This window comes from Cyclopterus lumpus, chromosome 10, assembly GCF_009769545.1.
Source record: "Cyclopterus lumpus isolate fCycLum1 chromosome 10, fCycLum1.pri, whole genome shotgun sequence".
Lineage (NCBI taxonomy): Eukaryota > Metazoa > Chordata > Actinopteri > Perciformes > Cyclopteridae > Cyclopterus > Cyclopterus lumpus.
This window is the reverse complement of record NC_046975.1, coordinates 10,862,745-10,878,587: the sequence shown is the minus strand read 5'-3', so window position 1 is coordinate 10,878,587 and position 15,843 is coordinate 10,862,745. Positions and strand designations below refer to the sequence as shown.

At 44.8% G+C, this 15,843-nt stretch overlaps 1 protein-coding gene across 1 annotated transcript; it reads left to right on the top strand.

Annotated features, from left to right (window-relative positions):
* The first annotated feature begins 2,603 nt into the window (after positions 1-2,603).
* LOC117737670 (BTB/POZ domain-containing protein KCTD16-like) lies at positions 2,604-15,631 on the top strand. The gene is made up of 2 exons (XM_034543760.1): positions 2,604-3,423; positions 15,180-15,631. The coding sequence occupies exons 1-2, from the start codon at positions 2,604-2,606 to the stop codon at positions 15,629-15,631; spliced, it is 1,272 nt and encodes a 423-aa protein (XP_034399651.1).
* The last annotated feature ends 212 nt before the right edge of the window (positions 15,632-15,843 follow it).

Genomic DNA, 15,843 nt, shown 5'->3' with positions numbered 1-15,843 from the left:
TTCCAACAGATAGAATCCATATACCAGCGAGTATAGGATACAAACAGGAAATAAAGTGAAAAGGAGGCTGGAAAATTGGCTCTAATGGGAGGATGAGTGAGATGAATAAGAAACAGGGGTTATATCACATATGGGAAGATAATTATCCCCAAGCAAGGGACAGCTGATTAACTTCTGTTATACAAGTCCAACAGCAGAGATACACTCAGATATATTTATATGTGTTTATTAAACAACCACAGCACATAAATCCTCCTAAAACAATCTGTCACTATCTAATTATATAGTTTTCCCTGTCTACACTGCACTGTTAAGGTCGCATAATCCACAAAACATTACTATATTATAATGTAAGCAGTGGAACCTCATATTACAGAAACAGAGATCAGTATGCTCACTGTAGCTCTAAATCCCCACTGTTTGAATCCCACTCAGTCCCCTGTGGCTGCTTAGCAACCCCTCTCCAGCACAATATACTCTGAATTAACAGGGTAAAGCGTGACCGCTGCCTCCTCAAAACCACGAGTCAAGGGTGCGCTCCTATCATCAACGCCTTCTCTCACTGCAGCAATAAAAGGCTCGGATTTATTACAGCGTGGCATCAAAAAACACGAGAGAAACAACAAACAATCTGAAAAACAAACATGAGAAACACAACAGTCAGAGATGCGTGTGAGTGCTTCTGTGATGTAGCTGCTGGACATGAGGGATCTTATACTTCATATGTAAAACAAACAGGAGTCTCCCAGATTCAGGTTATCGTGCACCTTTGAATGCATATTGTGAACTATAGACGTCCACATGCATCCTACCTTATATACAACACTTGCTTGTGGCCTAACAGCATATATAGATGATGACAAGCATTGTTGAGCCTTAAATTCAGCCCTGCATCTCACTTCATCCAAACTGGATTTTCCGCCCGATGGCTATGGAGTATACTGATGGCTCTATGGCACATTCACTGAACAGGACCTAAGCAATAACATACTGGGACGTATGCTATTGCTTAGGTTCTCCTGCTATAACCCAGAAATAATGACTCAGTATTGTGGGTTCATGTTTCTGAGTTTTTTCCTCCACAAACATTACTGAGAAAACTGCAAGGAACATGCACTTTATGAGAGGAAATGGACTTCATATTGATGCATTACGTCCACCTATAGCATCAACACATACTTATGTGTAAAATTACGAGATTGTTTTCCTCCTATATTCATTTATTTGAGATTACGGCGCATCAAGCGGCTGAGACGTGGAGATCTGTCCGTGGTCCTGAAATAGAAATTCACTCGGTTAAATCGATGGAGGAAGGGATCCATTTTCATATGCAGTCACATTGTTGGGTATTGGGAATGATACTGCTGCCTGAAGGTTCAATCTGATGCAGAAAAGTGAAACTGCGATTTTGTTTTTTTTTGCTTTATTTCAATATTTGACCCATTGTCTGCAGTTAGAGTTAAACAGTATATGGCCTGTAGAACACCAGCTCTATTCCCGTCTGTCACTGCCGATGAGTCTCTGAGCTAGAGGGGACATAACCCCTCATCCGTCTCTCGGGATAAGCGTGTCAGCTAAAAGCGTTCAATGTAAATGCGAAAGCTTCTGTGAAGACTCAGAAGAAGGGATTAAAATCCGCAACGCTGGATGTTAAAATCTGCATTAGACCTGAATCATCTTCGCCAGCAGCACGCCGCCCGTAGCTTGATCAGAATTTAATGAAAAACTGCACGGATACATCCACATCAGTCCATGTCGATCGTCTGCAAATGTCATTTTCCTTTAAGATGATGCAAGACATTACTTCATGGGACGATTTCCTCTCTCTCTCTCTCTCTCTCTCTCTCTCTCTCTCTCTCTCTCTCTCTCTCTCTCTCTCTCTCTCTCTCTCTCTCTCTCTCTCTCTCTCTCTCTCTCTCTCTCTCTCTCTCTCTCTCTCTCTCTCTCTCTCTCTCTCTCTCTCTCTCTCTATCCCTCTGCCGCCCACAGCTTGGAGCAACATTAGGTTTTCTTTACGCTTCTGCCGGACCAAACGTTTCCGCACTCAGCAGTTTGGAGAGATGGGTGCGCACCGGAGTCGCACCTTCACCCTCCTCTCATGAGCAACCTCGGTTTCAGCATCCCAGTTGTCAGGAGCGACGCTTAGAGTGATGGGATGCACGCACATTCTTCAAAGGATTTTGAGGTGATTAAAGCAGAAGCCAGATGCAAGACGGCGAACCTTTCCCCAGAAAACTTTTTTTTTTTTAAACCCCCGAAACAGGGTTTTTTACTTTTTGGGAAATTTCACAGTGGAGTGGGAATTGCATTTCTTTAAAATCAGAGTAATGACCCAACGCAGTGGATGCGTGTAACATCATGCGCTTCTGTTCAAAAAGGATGCACTGTGGGCAGGCACACTTATGCATGGAGTTAAAGAATATACTGTAGGCACACCGTGGGAGTGTTTGTCATGAGACACTGGATACAAGGACTGCAGCTTGAATCAAGACTATGCTTTGGGTCTGAGGGCGTCCACACCATGCAGCTACACCCCACAACCTGAACTTCGGGACGTTTGCGCTCCGTGATCGACACTCAGATTCCGTGCAAGATCTGGTAAAATGGCACTGAGCGAAAACTGCAAAACGCAAACTGCAAAAGAGCAAGGGTCGGTGGAAAATTCTCCATCGGATGTCATTGAGCTAAACGTGGGTGGACAGGTGTATTATACTCGCCATGCCACATTGACAAGCTTTCCAAATTCCTTACTTGGCAAGCTGTTCTCTAACAAGAAGGGGTCTTCAAATGACTTGTCCCGGGACTTCAGAGGACGTTATTTTATTGACAGGGATGGCTTTCTGTTTCGGTATGTATTAGATTATCTTAGAGACAAGCAAGTTGTCCTCCCTGACCACTTTCCCGAGAAAGGAAGGTTGAAACGAGAGGCGGAATACTTCCAGCTGCCAGATTTGGCCAAACTTTTGTCGTCCGAGGAATCAAAAATATTGTCAGACGACTTGTACAATGATTTCGATGATGCGTCGCAGGGCAGCGACCAGCTATTTTACCCCTCATACTCCTTGGACGGGAGGTATGGCTACATCACGGTCGCGTTTAAAGGCGCGTGCACTGGGGGAGGCAGAGAAAGTCAACTTGATATTAAAGCAAAAAAGTTACCGAGGATTTTCATCAGCAGTAGGATTGGCTTGGCGAAAGAGGTATTTGGAGACGCCCTGAATGAGAACAGGGACTCGGACAGACCACCGGACCGTTACACCTGCAGGTTTTACCTCAAGTTCAGGCACCTGGAGAGAGCTTTTGACATGCTGTCAGAGAGCGGCTTTCACATTGTGGCCTGCAATTCATCCCTGACTGCGTCCTCCATCGGTCATTACGCGGATGACAGGGTCTGGTCCAATTATGCACAGTACATCTTCTACCGTGAGTGAAGATTTATTCCTACTTCGTAGTTTCAGAGGTGATGGGAGATACACTGGTGGCTTTGACCTCCAGAAATAAATAGAATGCAAACAACCAAGTTAAACACAAACAACACCCATATGCCCCTCTTTCCCCCATATAACTGCATCCAGGCAGAAGGTATACGGTATTGCATGCTGACCAGAGAGGGCCTTATTTCCCATTAATTAAAAGGTGTAAAAAAGTTTAACCACACATATTTCTATATGAAAACCCCATGCAATGTATTTCTAATGGTCTATAACTAGAGATGATTTGCAGAAACTGGTGCTTGTTATGGTCAGGTTTCAGCACATCCTTCTAAAAATACTTCCATCCCTTGCAGTGGCTGACTTTAAACATCTGTTTTGGGACCGAGATAAGAGGCAAACTTGGCCACAGGCCTCAGGGGAGTTGAGTCACATTGCTGCTACACACAAGTACACATGCGTCATGCGTAAACATGGGTTATAGCCCAGCTGCTGATGGGTTATGAATAATATAGCACCGCATATAGCTGCACACAATTCACATGAATGCCGCTCTATTTTCTTGAATCAGCTTTGTTTTTCACTTGTGACGAGTTTGTTCATCAGTAAATTCCTTAATTAGCTGCAAATATGGTTCATTCCACTCTCTGCAGAGAGAGCTGGACCATATGGCCAGTTAAAAAGCACTTTGTTCATTATTCTGAATGGCTCCCTTTGGAAGAGCTGAAGAAAACCCAGTTAATGGGTCAAGGTTGGAGGTGCAGGAGGGTGGGCTGAGGAAGACATGACATATGGTCTGCTAATGATTTACCAATAGTGCTCTTCATACAGGCTAATTATAACAGAAGGGTCTGCCTTGAAAGCTTACGGTGTAGGTGTTCATCCCTTTCCCCATTAACGGACATTGTCCTAGGACAAAGACAGGGACAGTGAGAGGAGGATGAGAAGACGGTGAGAGACAGGGGAGAAACAGCACTATAGAAGGAAAGAAGATGCAGAGTAAGAAAAGCACAGAAACTAAAAGAGGGAATTTAAGGAAGCAAGCTGATGGGAAATGAAGAAGAGAGAGGCGGCCAGATGGAGCGGAGAGCGGCTGAGGAGGAGAGATGAGGGAGTAAAAGTTGCATGAGACCTGGCCATGGGGAGAAAGAACTGAGGCAGAAAGAAGAGAGAGGGAGCGAGGTGCAAAAATAGATTAAAGTAAATATCCGACAGGAAAGTTCACCGGGTCTGAGAGAGCGCAGAGAGAAAAAGTGTTTGGTGGTGAGACACGGAAGAAGAGGGAGAGAATGGGTTTTCATTAAAAGAGAGCAGACAAGGTGAGAGTGAAAGGAAACACACATATAGATATCAAGCTTTTGGAGACAAAGGCCTGGTCAGGATGATGGATAGACACATCAGGGGCAGACATGTGTGAGAGCCCTTGGTTCACAGCAGCACAGCCCGCATCCACTTTCAAGACAAATACTTTAACCTGATTCTGAATGTGGGACACTGACTGGCCTAGGGCAGGTAGTCCAAATCCATGTAGACAAATGCACCTTTGAGGTTGGCAGTAAACAGATGTGCTTTATTGTTTTCAGCAAAACATTTCACTGCTCTCCTTTTACCCCCTCCTCCTAACCAATCACAGGCCCATATGGAGTGAAATGGGGAGTCTGGGTTTGTTTAGAGACTAAAAAGAGCAATCCGGCGCAATAAATAAATTGAGAGATTTTCTTCCAGCTCAGCAGTTCCTTGGCGTCATCAATGTTGCTCTTTTTGTTAAATGCGTTAGTTGTTTCCTACAGGCTCCACTGACTCTCCCTAATAGTTTGGACTTTCCAACAGTCGGGCAACATATTCCCTCAAAGTGTTGAGACACTCTACTCTCAATTATTGTCATCCCCTCCTGCTCAGTTGGATGTATGCCACAGGTTTAACAAATGATTCTTTCAGGAAAAGGGCACTCTGCCCTCGCAGGAGGCCGTGGTGTCCGAGCATTCATCACAAACAAGAGTTTTTGATCCTGGCCATGATGAATAATTCCTGTGTATGACTTTGAATAAAAACATCTAACCAGCACACATTAAAGTGTTATGGGACAGAGAGTAGAAGCTGGTTAGCTCAACCAGCGGGTTGCAGCATGTTGCATTGTGTTGCATTTACTGAAGGAATATGTGCGGAAGCCAGAAAAGAGATAGAAAAAAGTAATGTTCAAAATAAAAAGTCAAAATCAATTGTGATCATTGAAGTTTGATATAAAGATGAAAAATCAAAGATATGAGAGACAAAAGTAGAATTGAACTTTCGAATATCTGATGACTTTTTTTCTTTTACTGATAGATATGGTCCGGTTATTTGTCAAGCAGACATTCAGGTTGATTAGCATGATAGAGACATTCATTTTTTTTTCTATTGGCAGTGACATTATTTCCCTAATGATTTACAGCTCTAACCTCTCAATTGGCGTTTGGGACGAGTCTCCTTATTGCTTATCATCTCTGGGGAAAGAGGAGCTCGTTGGCTAATTAAAAAGCAATCTGTGATCCCAAAATATTTCCCGTGTCACCAGCCATGCGGAATGGAGATGCAATTTAGGAGGATAAATTATAATCTATTTTCAAGGCAATTTGCAACATAAGTCATATTTCAATACATAGATGAAAATTATTTGTCGTCATGGACACAATATCATCATAACCTGCTTTGACAGTACCTCTTCCACATCACAGAGGCAGAGCAAATTATCAGTAAACAGTACGACTGGTACAATCAGACCGTTTCCATCTTTCCACATCTGAAAGGGCTGTACTGAAGTGCCTTGACTTAATGGGAGACACGTACAGTAAAGATGGAGAATGCCAGGTGTGCTTTGTTAATATAACTGTGCAGTCTTCATTTGGGCTGTGAACGAGATGATGTGTGGCCATAATTGCTCCTGAACAATGGCCACAAGGCAGCCGGGAGAAAGTAGGGGGGCAAGTAATCAATTACTTGGGTGTAATGGAGGAAAAGATTGGTCCGTCCCCGAGCTCCCAGAGAGCCTGTTGGAGTGTGGATGGATTGGCCGTGCCTACAAGAGATGGATGGTGCTCCCATGAATAACTCCTATTCGTCTTAAAGAGCACCGGGGCTGGAGGATGGTCAGAACTAAGGAGCGGGTGTGCTTGTGCCATTATTTCTGACGATAGTTGCAGCACCTAGTGCACTACATCAGCTCAAGACCAGCTGGATCACCTTGGGAGTGAATCTGAGCTTATTGAAAAACTGCAGATGCAAAGGGAAAATGTCTTTTTTTTAAACTAATCGTTCATTGAAGTCTTGTGTAGTGAATTTTAAAGGACCATGCTTGTGCTTTTTCACATTTTAGATTATTGACTCCAAAATAGTACTCATTACTGCTCAATTTTCTCTAAATCTCACTACAGACTTTTAATATTGATTATGTTGATATTCAATGCAGCTGTTAGTTTACATCTCATGGTATTTAAATGACCTTGCAGAGATGTAGACCACACATAAGATAGTCAATCTTTCATTCTGAACCTTTTTTTTGGTCAACGTTTGAAACGTTTCGCAGTTTCTCAGTCGAGCACACTGATGCAAACTGTATTTTCTAACAATATACTATGATGACTGCTGTCTCCAAATTCACAGATGTTGGGAGTGCCCTTGAACGCATCAACAAGCTGAGTTTTCAAAATAGTTCCTGGTAACTTCATTCCCAAGTAATGATAATGCAATTGTGACGAATAAAAAGACTAAACATAGACTTTGATGGATTACCCACATTAAGCAATTTGCAGTTCCCATATTGAGAAGAGTGGAAGCAAAGGCAAGACATCAATCTAAATATAAAACACTTGCAACCTCCAGTATGTTTCTTTAAAATAATAATAATAATTATTATAATAATAGAAAATAATAGAGTTAGAATATAGTTAATTTACATTTTTTAGACATCATTTGAATATTTCTTTCTGCCACTTCTGTGCTCTTTATTTGTTGGAAAACAGGTATAACAGCTCTTACCATCTGACATTCAACACCTTAATGATCCCCCCAGAGACATTTAATGGCTACTTGGATGGTGGAGTTCAAATTGTGGGCAGGGCTGAGTGTTTCCTGAAGAGAGGGGATCCCGTGTGTTGGCATGTGGGAAGTCGTAAGGCAGTGATTGTTATGGCGTTGGGGCCCGACTCTACATAATGAGATGGAGTTTGACCAAAAGAATCACTATATTTTTCAGTCAGTGATGAAGAAATACAAAGAGGATCAGATGCTTGAGCTTAGAGTTCCATTTCCTTAGATGTCACTCTATATATATCATCTCCTTAACAGGATGAGGGACCAGCATTGCCTGTAGTCTGTCCTGCAGCATCTTATGGCTTCATTTAGGTGATGCCAAAAGCTTGCTGAAAACTCTGGACACCTTCTTCGCTATCTCCCCGTCTCATCTTGCATCATCAGGGTTTGTGCAGTGGAGGGGTGTGGCTCTGGGTCAAGGGGCAGGCCCACAGGGAGAGGCTGATATAGACAGTTCAATCTGTCTAAGTTGCTTGTTCATCTCCCTGTCAGGGACCCACTCGGCGGGGCAGCCACCCTGTGACTCTTGGAGGGGACAGCACCCTGTTGTCATTAACAATCAGTCAATGAAGCTTTCCCTCTCCTCATAGAGAGCAGATAATTAGGGACAGGGCAGTAATGAGTCTATGCAAGAGTAAGAGTGTCCTTGAATTATCATGTAAAGCTTGTTTGGTCACCCGGACTATTCCTCTCCAGCTTGAAGCTAATTAATATTGACAAATTCAATTGTATGCAGATATTACAGACATTATTATACCGGGCAAGAGAATGGCTGTAGCCATCAGTTAGGCTGGCCACAAACTGCTGAAGTGATACTTTTTCAGCAAATAGGGCTATCTTGGTGAAATGGTTTTCCCTCACCCTGTAAGGACGGTCACTGCCTTTGCAAGACAAGCCTTTTTGTTACTGCTGCAAGGACACGCTGGCCTAATTTGTGAGCAAACAAGCATGTAAACTACACTCCTCCTGAGGCGGGTGCAGAGAAAAAAATATTTGTGAGAGCTGGAGAATATTACATTACATTACATGTCATTTAGCTGACGCTTTTATCTAAAGCGACTTACAATAAGTGCATTAAACCATGAGTCCAAACTCAGAACAACAAGAATCAAGCGAGTACAATTTCTTCAATAAAGTTAAACTACAAAGTGCTATCAGTAAGAGCCATTTAAGTGCTACCAAAGTGCTACTACAGCGCTACCTTCCCTATTTAAGGTATAGTCGAAAAAGATGTGTTTTTAGTTTGCGACGGAAGGTGTAGAGACTTTCTGCTGTCCTGATGTCAATGGGGAGCTCGTTCCACCAATGAGGAGCCAGCACAGCAAACAGTCGTGACTTTGTTGAGTGTTTAGCTCGTAGTGTAGGAGCTACAAGCCGATTGGCAGAAGCCGAGCGAAGTGAACGAGCTGGGGTGTACGGTTTGACCATGTCCTGGATGTAGACTGGACCCGATCTGTTTGCAGCACGGTACGCAAGTACCAATGTTTTGAAGCGGATGCGGGCGGCCACCGGTAACCAGTGAAGGTCGAGGAGGAGCGGAGTAGTGTGGGTAAATTTCGGGATGTTGAAGACCAGTCGAGCAGCTGCATTCTGGATGAGCTGCAGCGGTCGAATGGCATTAGCAGGTAGACCTGCCAGGAGGGAGTTGCAGTAGTCTAGCCGTGAGACGACCAGAGCCTGGACCAGAACCTGTGCCGCCTTCTGAGTGAGAAGAGGTCGTATTCTCCTGATATTGTACAGCGTGTACCTACAGGAGCGTGTTGTTGTGGTAATGTTGGCAGTCAGGGAGAGTTGACTGTCGAGTGTCACACCGAGGTTCCTGGCAGTCGGAGTCGGAGCCAACACTGAGTTGTTGAAGTTAATAGTCAGGTCGTGGGTGGGAGAGCCTTTTCCTGGAAGGAAGAGAAGTTCAGTCTTGTCCGGGTTAATTTTCAGGTGGTGTGCAGACATCCACTGAGAGATGTCAGTCAGACAGGCAGAGATTCGTGCTGCTACCTGTGTTTCAGATTGGGGAAACGAGAGGATCAATTGGGTGTCGTTAGCGTAGCTATGGTAAGAGAAGCCATGCGAGCGAATGACAGAGCCGAGATAGTTGGTGTACAGAGAGAAGAGAAGAGGACCAAGGACTGAGCCCTGGGGGACCCCAGTAGTTAGAGGACAAGGCTCAGACACAGATCCTCTCCAGGTTACCCGGTAAGTGTGGTCGGTGAGGTAGGATGAGAAGAGTGAGAGCGCGGTGCCTGAGATACCCAGGTCCTGGAGGGAGGACATGGGGATCTGGTGGTTCACTGTGTCAAAAGGCAGCGGAAAGGTCTAGAAGGATAAGAACAGATGAGAGAGAGGCTGCTCTAGCAGTGTGAAGCTGCTCAGAGACAGCAAGGAGGGCAGTCTCTGTTGAGTGGCCTGCCTTGAATCCAGACTGGTGGGGGTCTAGAAGGTTGTTACTGTGGAGATAGGAGGAGACTTGGTTAAAGATAGCTCGCTCTAAAGTTTTGGAAAGGAAAGGGAGGAGAGAGACAGGTCTGTAGTTGTTGACTTCAGACGGGTCGAGAGTGGGTTTCTTCAGGAGAGGGTTGACTCTTGCCTCCTTCAGAGAGTTAGGGAAACAGCCGGTTGAGAGGGAGGTGTTAATAAGATGGGTGAGAAAGGGAAGAAGGTCGGGAGCAATAGACTGGAGAATGTGAGATGGGATGGGGTAAAGGGGGCAGGTGGTTGGGCGGGCAGAGGTTACCAAGGTAAGAACTTGATTGGGAGACAGGGGGATAAAAGAGGAAAACGAGGTGGGAAGAAAATGAAGTTACTGGAGGTGTAGTTATAGAAGATGGATTAGTGAATGAGGAGCGTATGTCGTCTATATTTTTTGTGAAGTAGTCAACAAAGTGGCTTGGTAGAAGGGTGGAGGGAGGGGGTAGACCAGGGGGGTCAAGGAGGTTGGAAAAAATAGAGAAGAGCTTTTTGGGATTAGACAAAGAGGATTCGATTCTGGATTGGTAGAACAGACTTTTGGCTGCAGAGATAGAGGCAGAGAAGGAGGAGAGAAGAGAGTGATAGGCGAGCAGGTCGTCGGCGTGTTTGGATTTTCGCCATTTCCTTTCCGATGCTCGCATAGTGGCTCTCTCGGCGCGCACCGGTTCGGACAACCACGGAGCCGGAGAGGACTTGCGGACCTTTCGAGTCGTAAGAGGACAGAGAGAATCAAGAGAGGAAGAAAGAGTAGAGAGGAGAGTGTCAGTGGCATAGTTAGGCTGCATGAGTGCGAAGGTGTCAGTTGAAGGGAGGGCTGACAGAACAGACAAGGCCAGAGAGGAGGGTGAGAGGGTGCGGATGTTGCGACGGACAGGTGCAGAGTCCGTTGTGTGAGGGTTGTCAGTTCCAAAGAGTGGGAGAGAGTAAGAGATGAAGAAGTGGTCAGAGACATGAAGTGGAGTTACAGTGAGGTCAGATGTAGAGCAGTTTCTGGTGAAAATATAGTCAAGGTGGTTGCCAGCTTTGTGAGTAGGAGGGTATGGGCTGAGCGAGAGAGCAAAGGAAGACAGTAAGAGTAGCAGGTCCGATGACTTCTCTGTCTGGATGTTAAAGTCACCCAGAAGGTTGAGCAGGGGGGGCCATTTTCTGGGAAGTTTGATAGGAGGACGTCTAGTTCTTCCAAGAAGTCTCCCAAGGGACCAGGTGGACGGTAGAGAACAACAATGGTTAGTTGAACCGGATGAGTAACCGTCACTGCATGAAATTCAAAAGACAGTGGGGTGAATAATGGAAGCGGGTAGAGAGAAATACTCCATTTGGGTGAGATGAGTAGACCTGTGCCACCACCCAGACCAGTGGGTCTGGGTGTGTGGCTGAAGGAGAAGGCAGAGGAGAGAGCAGCAGGGGTTGATGTGTTGTCTGGTGTGATCCAAGTCTCAGTGAGAGCCAGGAAGTCCAGCGATTGCTTGACGGCGAAGCCAGAGATGAAGTCCGCCTTGCGGTTAGGTAACTGGCAGTTCCAGAGGCCCCCTGTGACGAGGCGCTGGGTCTGTGTGGAGTGGGTGGGATAAATAAGAGAGTAGGGATTTTGATGCATGTGTGAACGAGTCCGCGGTCTATAGTATCTACGAGTAGATGTGCACACAGGTATGGAAAGAAAATACATTATCACAGGGAAATGTTTATACTCAGCCGCCCTCAGCCACCACCGAAGACTCCCACGAAAGACTCCTAGGTCTTTATCCTCCGAGTCTTGACTCCCACAAAAGACTCCTAGGTCTTTATCCTCTGAGCCTTGACTCCCACGAAAGACTCCTAGGTCTTTATCCTCCGAGTCTTGACTCCCACGAAAGACTCCTAGGTCTTTATCCTCCGAGACTTCATACGAGGAGTCTTCCCTGACGCTTCAGCTGACGCTACAAGCCCCAACCTGATTATACACCTGAGTTGGCGATAATTAGTTACAGCTGTGATGAGCCCGCCCACAGGTCGTTGAAGGAACAATCTTAATAGTCTAAGATATACATATAATTTATTTTCACCAAACCATCAGAGCTGATACTCTCTCTCCCTCCCTATTCTGTGTGTTTCATAAGGAGCCCTGGTAGTGACATCTAGGGGGGTAAACATCTAAGGTTGAGAAAATGAAAGTACCGTTGCAAGATCTCGCAATACTTTTTCCATTTAGGTTAAAAGAAAAGATAATTAGGTCAACGTACTTCTGGATTAGTTTGTCACCATTGGAACAGCCACAACAATGCAGTGAGGCTCCTCCGACTCACTCCTCGCCCCTTGGAGACTACTTCACCGGGATGAGAACGCACAGCAGCTCCAGTAACAGACCTTCAGTTAGCGGCTGTGAATAGCAACTGGACTCGGACCGATCAGCAAACTTTATGTTGCTGCCGTCACACGTGTTAGCCTGCTGTGACCCCTGCTGATGAGGGTTGAGCTGGCTGAATTCCAGTTGCTACAGTCACTAACTGGAGGTTTGTCTCTGGAGCTGTTGTCTGTTCTCATTCGGGTGTGGTGGGGGAGGAGGAGGATGCGCTAGCCGGCTAATTCTTGCCTCAATTGTAGGGATCCTAAATGAAAAAAAGCAGGATCTTGCTAAAGTAAAGATCCCCCCCCTCCCTCTAAATTCTAGGCAATATACTATTATATTTTATTATATTGCACTAAAACAAAGCAGCAACTGAAGCATTTGAAGATGATTCACACAGTCCCTCAGCCTCCAATATATGTGTTCTGTTTGGAAGGAGAAAGCAGGTATGTTTATCCGAGAAATGTAAAAGTTAAGTCTTTTTTTTTTGTCTGACTCCGACGACAGCTTGTATATAAAGAGCCGCGTTGTGTTGAAAACTTATTCTCATTGATTTAGATTGAGGGCACAGTTCACGTCACTGCTGAGATTCAAATTTAAAAAGCAGACCGCTTCAGGACACTCAAGTCTGAATCTGAAATAAATTGAGCAATGTGCAATAACAACATGAAATTGCTGAGTAATTGAGTCTTTCTTGTTCCTCACTATTTAATTTTGGCCTCTCAGCTTACATGACTGGAGCACAGATTTGCTCCACCATCAGAGAAATAATCATCACACACCATTGATGAGTCCGTTTAGAGGCACAGATAAAAACAAACTCACTAATGTTTGGCAAGAAAGCCACTGACATTTGAATCTGAGATTGTTAGAGCCCTCTGCCCTCAGCCCCCATCATGTCCTACTTTGCTGCCATTTAAAACCTCTCAATGGATACAAATGTGTAATTTTAATCCAATATGCAGGCAGTTGAATTTCCCTAAAACTCCGACCTCTCACAGACACGAGGACAAACATCCCTGCTTTCATTAGAAATGGAGAGGAGTTTGAGGATACCCCTTGTGACACGCCTGCTGCATACCTCTGAGCCAAACTCCACTCGCTCTGTGTTATTTATGAAAAGTGCAGTGAGGACCAGCCCCACTCTTTAAATGTGGTTGCAATATGATATCTTAGACAGGCTATATAGATCTGAGAAACACAATGCAATCAATAGGTTCCCTGAAAAGATACCAAAGGGTATTGCACACACCCACTTGTTTAAAAGTACCCAAGAATAACTGTGTTTCCTGACAAGGGTCTAAGTCGTTTCCTGTCTTGGCTCTGAAGGCTACATCAAAGCTTGACACAACACCACTTTTATTGTGTTTGCGTTCTGAAACAACAATTAATGTATAAAACAAAATGCAAGCCCAGGTCCTTCTCAGCCTCACCAGTGGCTTTACTACAACTCATTCTCCTGCATGGCCTAAACATTTGATGATGCTATTATTGGGTGTTGGCTAGTGTCCTAAATGGGTTGCCCCTCTGGAATACAGCATCTATCCATTTAGAAACAATGCTCAGCCTGATTCCATTTGCCTGGTGCTGCTCTTCGGCTGGATTTAGCTAGATTCATTTTCTGCTGGTGCACTGATTGGCCCCTTTACTCATGGATTGGCCATTAAAAACTGTTAGTGACTCTCTCACTATCAGCTCAATGCAATCGTCTCACTAGAAATAAGGTCATTATTACAGTGGGTGCAGAGAGGTTAAAATCCCCTTCAACTGTTCAGTATAAATTGGTGCAAGCCCTGAAAGGAGGTAATGGACAAATTGTTACTCGCTCTGAGATATCATTGCCATTAAGTCTGTATATATCATTATCAAAAAACCATTAAGAGGTATTAAGAGCCTGTGTGCACCAGTGTATTCCTCAAATGCTGTTGTTTATATTGCATAGAGCACAGCAGCTTTCAACAACACACATATCTACCTGTTAATACATCTAATTGAGACCACAGTTCAGGGATATTTCTGGAAATGAAAGGTTGATACAGTGTTTCTCAACTTTACTTACACACAAGCCAGCAGGCATTACAGCACAATATTTCTGGTTCATAATTAGCAATGTAGGAGAATGAGAGACGATTCAAGAAGTAGGTAGAAGAGGCAGAATGACGACTACTAAAATCTTCTGTTACTACTACAACTTCATGACAGGAGGTCAGGACACCTGCGGGTACATCTGACCCAGTTCTGTTACCACCTAAGATCAACTATACTTTATTTACATGCCTTTTCTACTTGTCTGCCTCCATAAAGATAGAAAGTACCTTGTGGAGTTACTTGACAGAGTGATCTGAAAACACAAAAATAATACACCACCTTCTTAAAACAGGGCAATCAGGTAACAGTTATCATAAGAAACTGCGATGGCAAAGCAAATAGTTTTGGCTCTGAGACAAGCTTTTCCTTGGGAAATGGGAACGGTCTTTTAGGGAGCCGTACTAAACCACACTGAGCTCTGGGGCCTCTCCTTATCAGAGGAAGCAATATGCACAGCCCACAAGCTCTTTGAAATTTAGCAATTAAATGTCAAAGCCAATAACGTGCATGTTCTTATGTCTGTACCTCCGTAACCCCCCCCCCCCCCCACACACACACACCCAAACTCAACTGATGTTCATTTAAATATATTTGTAAGACATTGAAACTGCTGTGTAGGCATTTGTCAGCATTTGCTTGATCAGTGCAACTGTTTCTTTTGATTACAGCTGGAATCTGTCACCATACAGACAGCTAGGACATTAGTTTACAGTGCGTTACAGCATGAAGGAGCATCTTGCTGCAAGAGAATTTGTAATGCATATGCTCAAAACAAGAGACAAATGTGTTTCTGTGTTTTCTAGGTGGGCCCTCAAGGTGGTTGTCCTCTCACGGTGACTGCTGCTGCAAGAGCCACAAAAGCGAGCGGGAAGGAGAGAGCGGCACTTCCTTCAATGAGCTCTCCACTTCCTGTTCTGAGACCCAGTCGGAGGCCAGCTCCCCTCAAGGAACCGTGATCTGTGGCCCTGTGAGCCGGCGCGCCAACATCCAGACGCTGGACCGTCCCATGCCCAAAGGATCAGTTCACATGATGCAGCAGGCAGAGATGCGCCGCAAGACTGACATGCTCCGTGTGAGAACCTTCGGGGTCCGAGATCGGGAGGCTGCAAAGAGAAAAGCCAACAAGGAGAAGATGACTCCAGAGCAGGAGCTGGAGAAATGCATCCAGGACTTCCGGCGCATCAGGATTCCTGATCGCTTTCCGGAGAGGAAGTACATGTGGCAATCAGAGCTCCTGAGAAAGTACCGCCTCTAAAATGAGTGTTAAAATGAAAGAGATGGTCGTCATCGTGTCACCATCAATGACGAGTATTAACTGCATATAGACTGCACCCTCTAAGGCACATACTGTATTAGAAAAAGAAACAAAAAACTATGAACACTTTTCTGCTAGCATGACTAGCTGAGCACACACAGTACAAAGCAGTGGGGGTCATTGATGTGTTAAGTATGCACAGTGTTGTGTAT

Excerpts from the sequence above, each read along its gene's own strand:
- LOC117737670 (XM_034543760.1), top strand. The coding sequence starts at position 2,604 with ATGGCACTGAGCGAAAACTGCAAAACGCAAACTGCAAAAGAGCAAGGG. Across the intron at positions 3,424-15,179 it reads TGCACAGTACATCTTCTACC|GTGGGCCCTCAAGGTGGTTG; the intron begins GTGAGTGAAGAT and ends TGTGTTTTCTAG.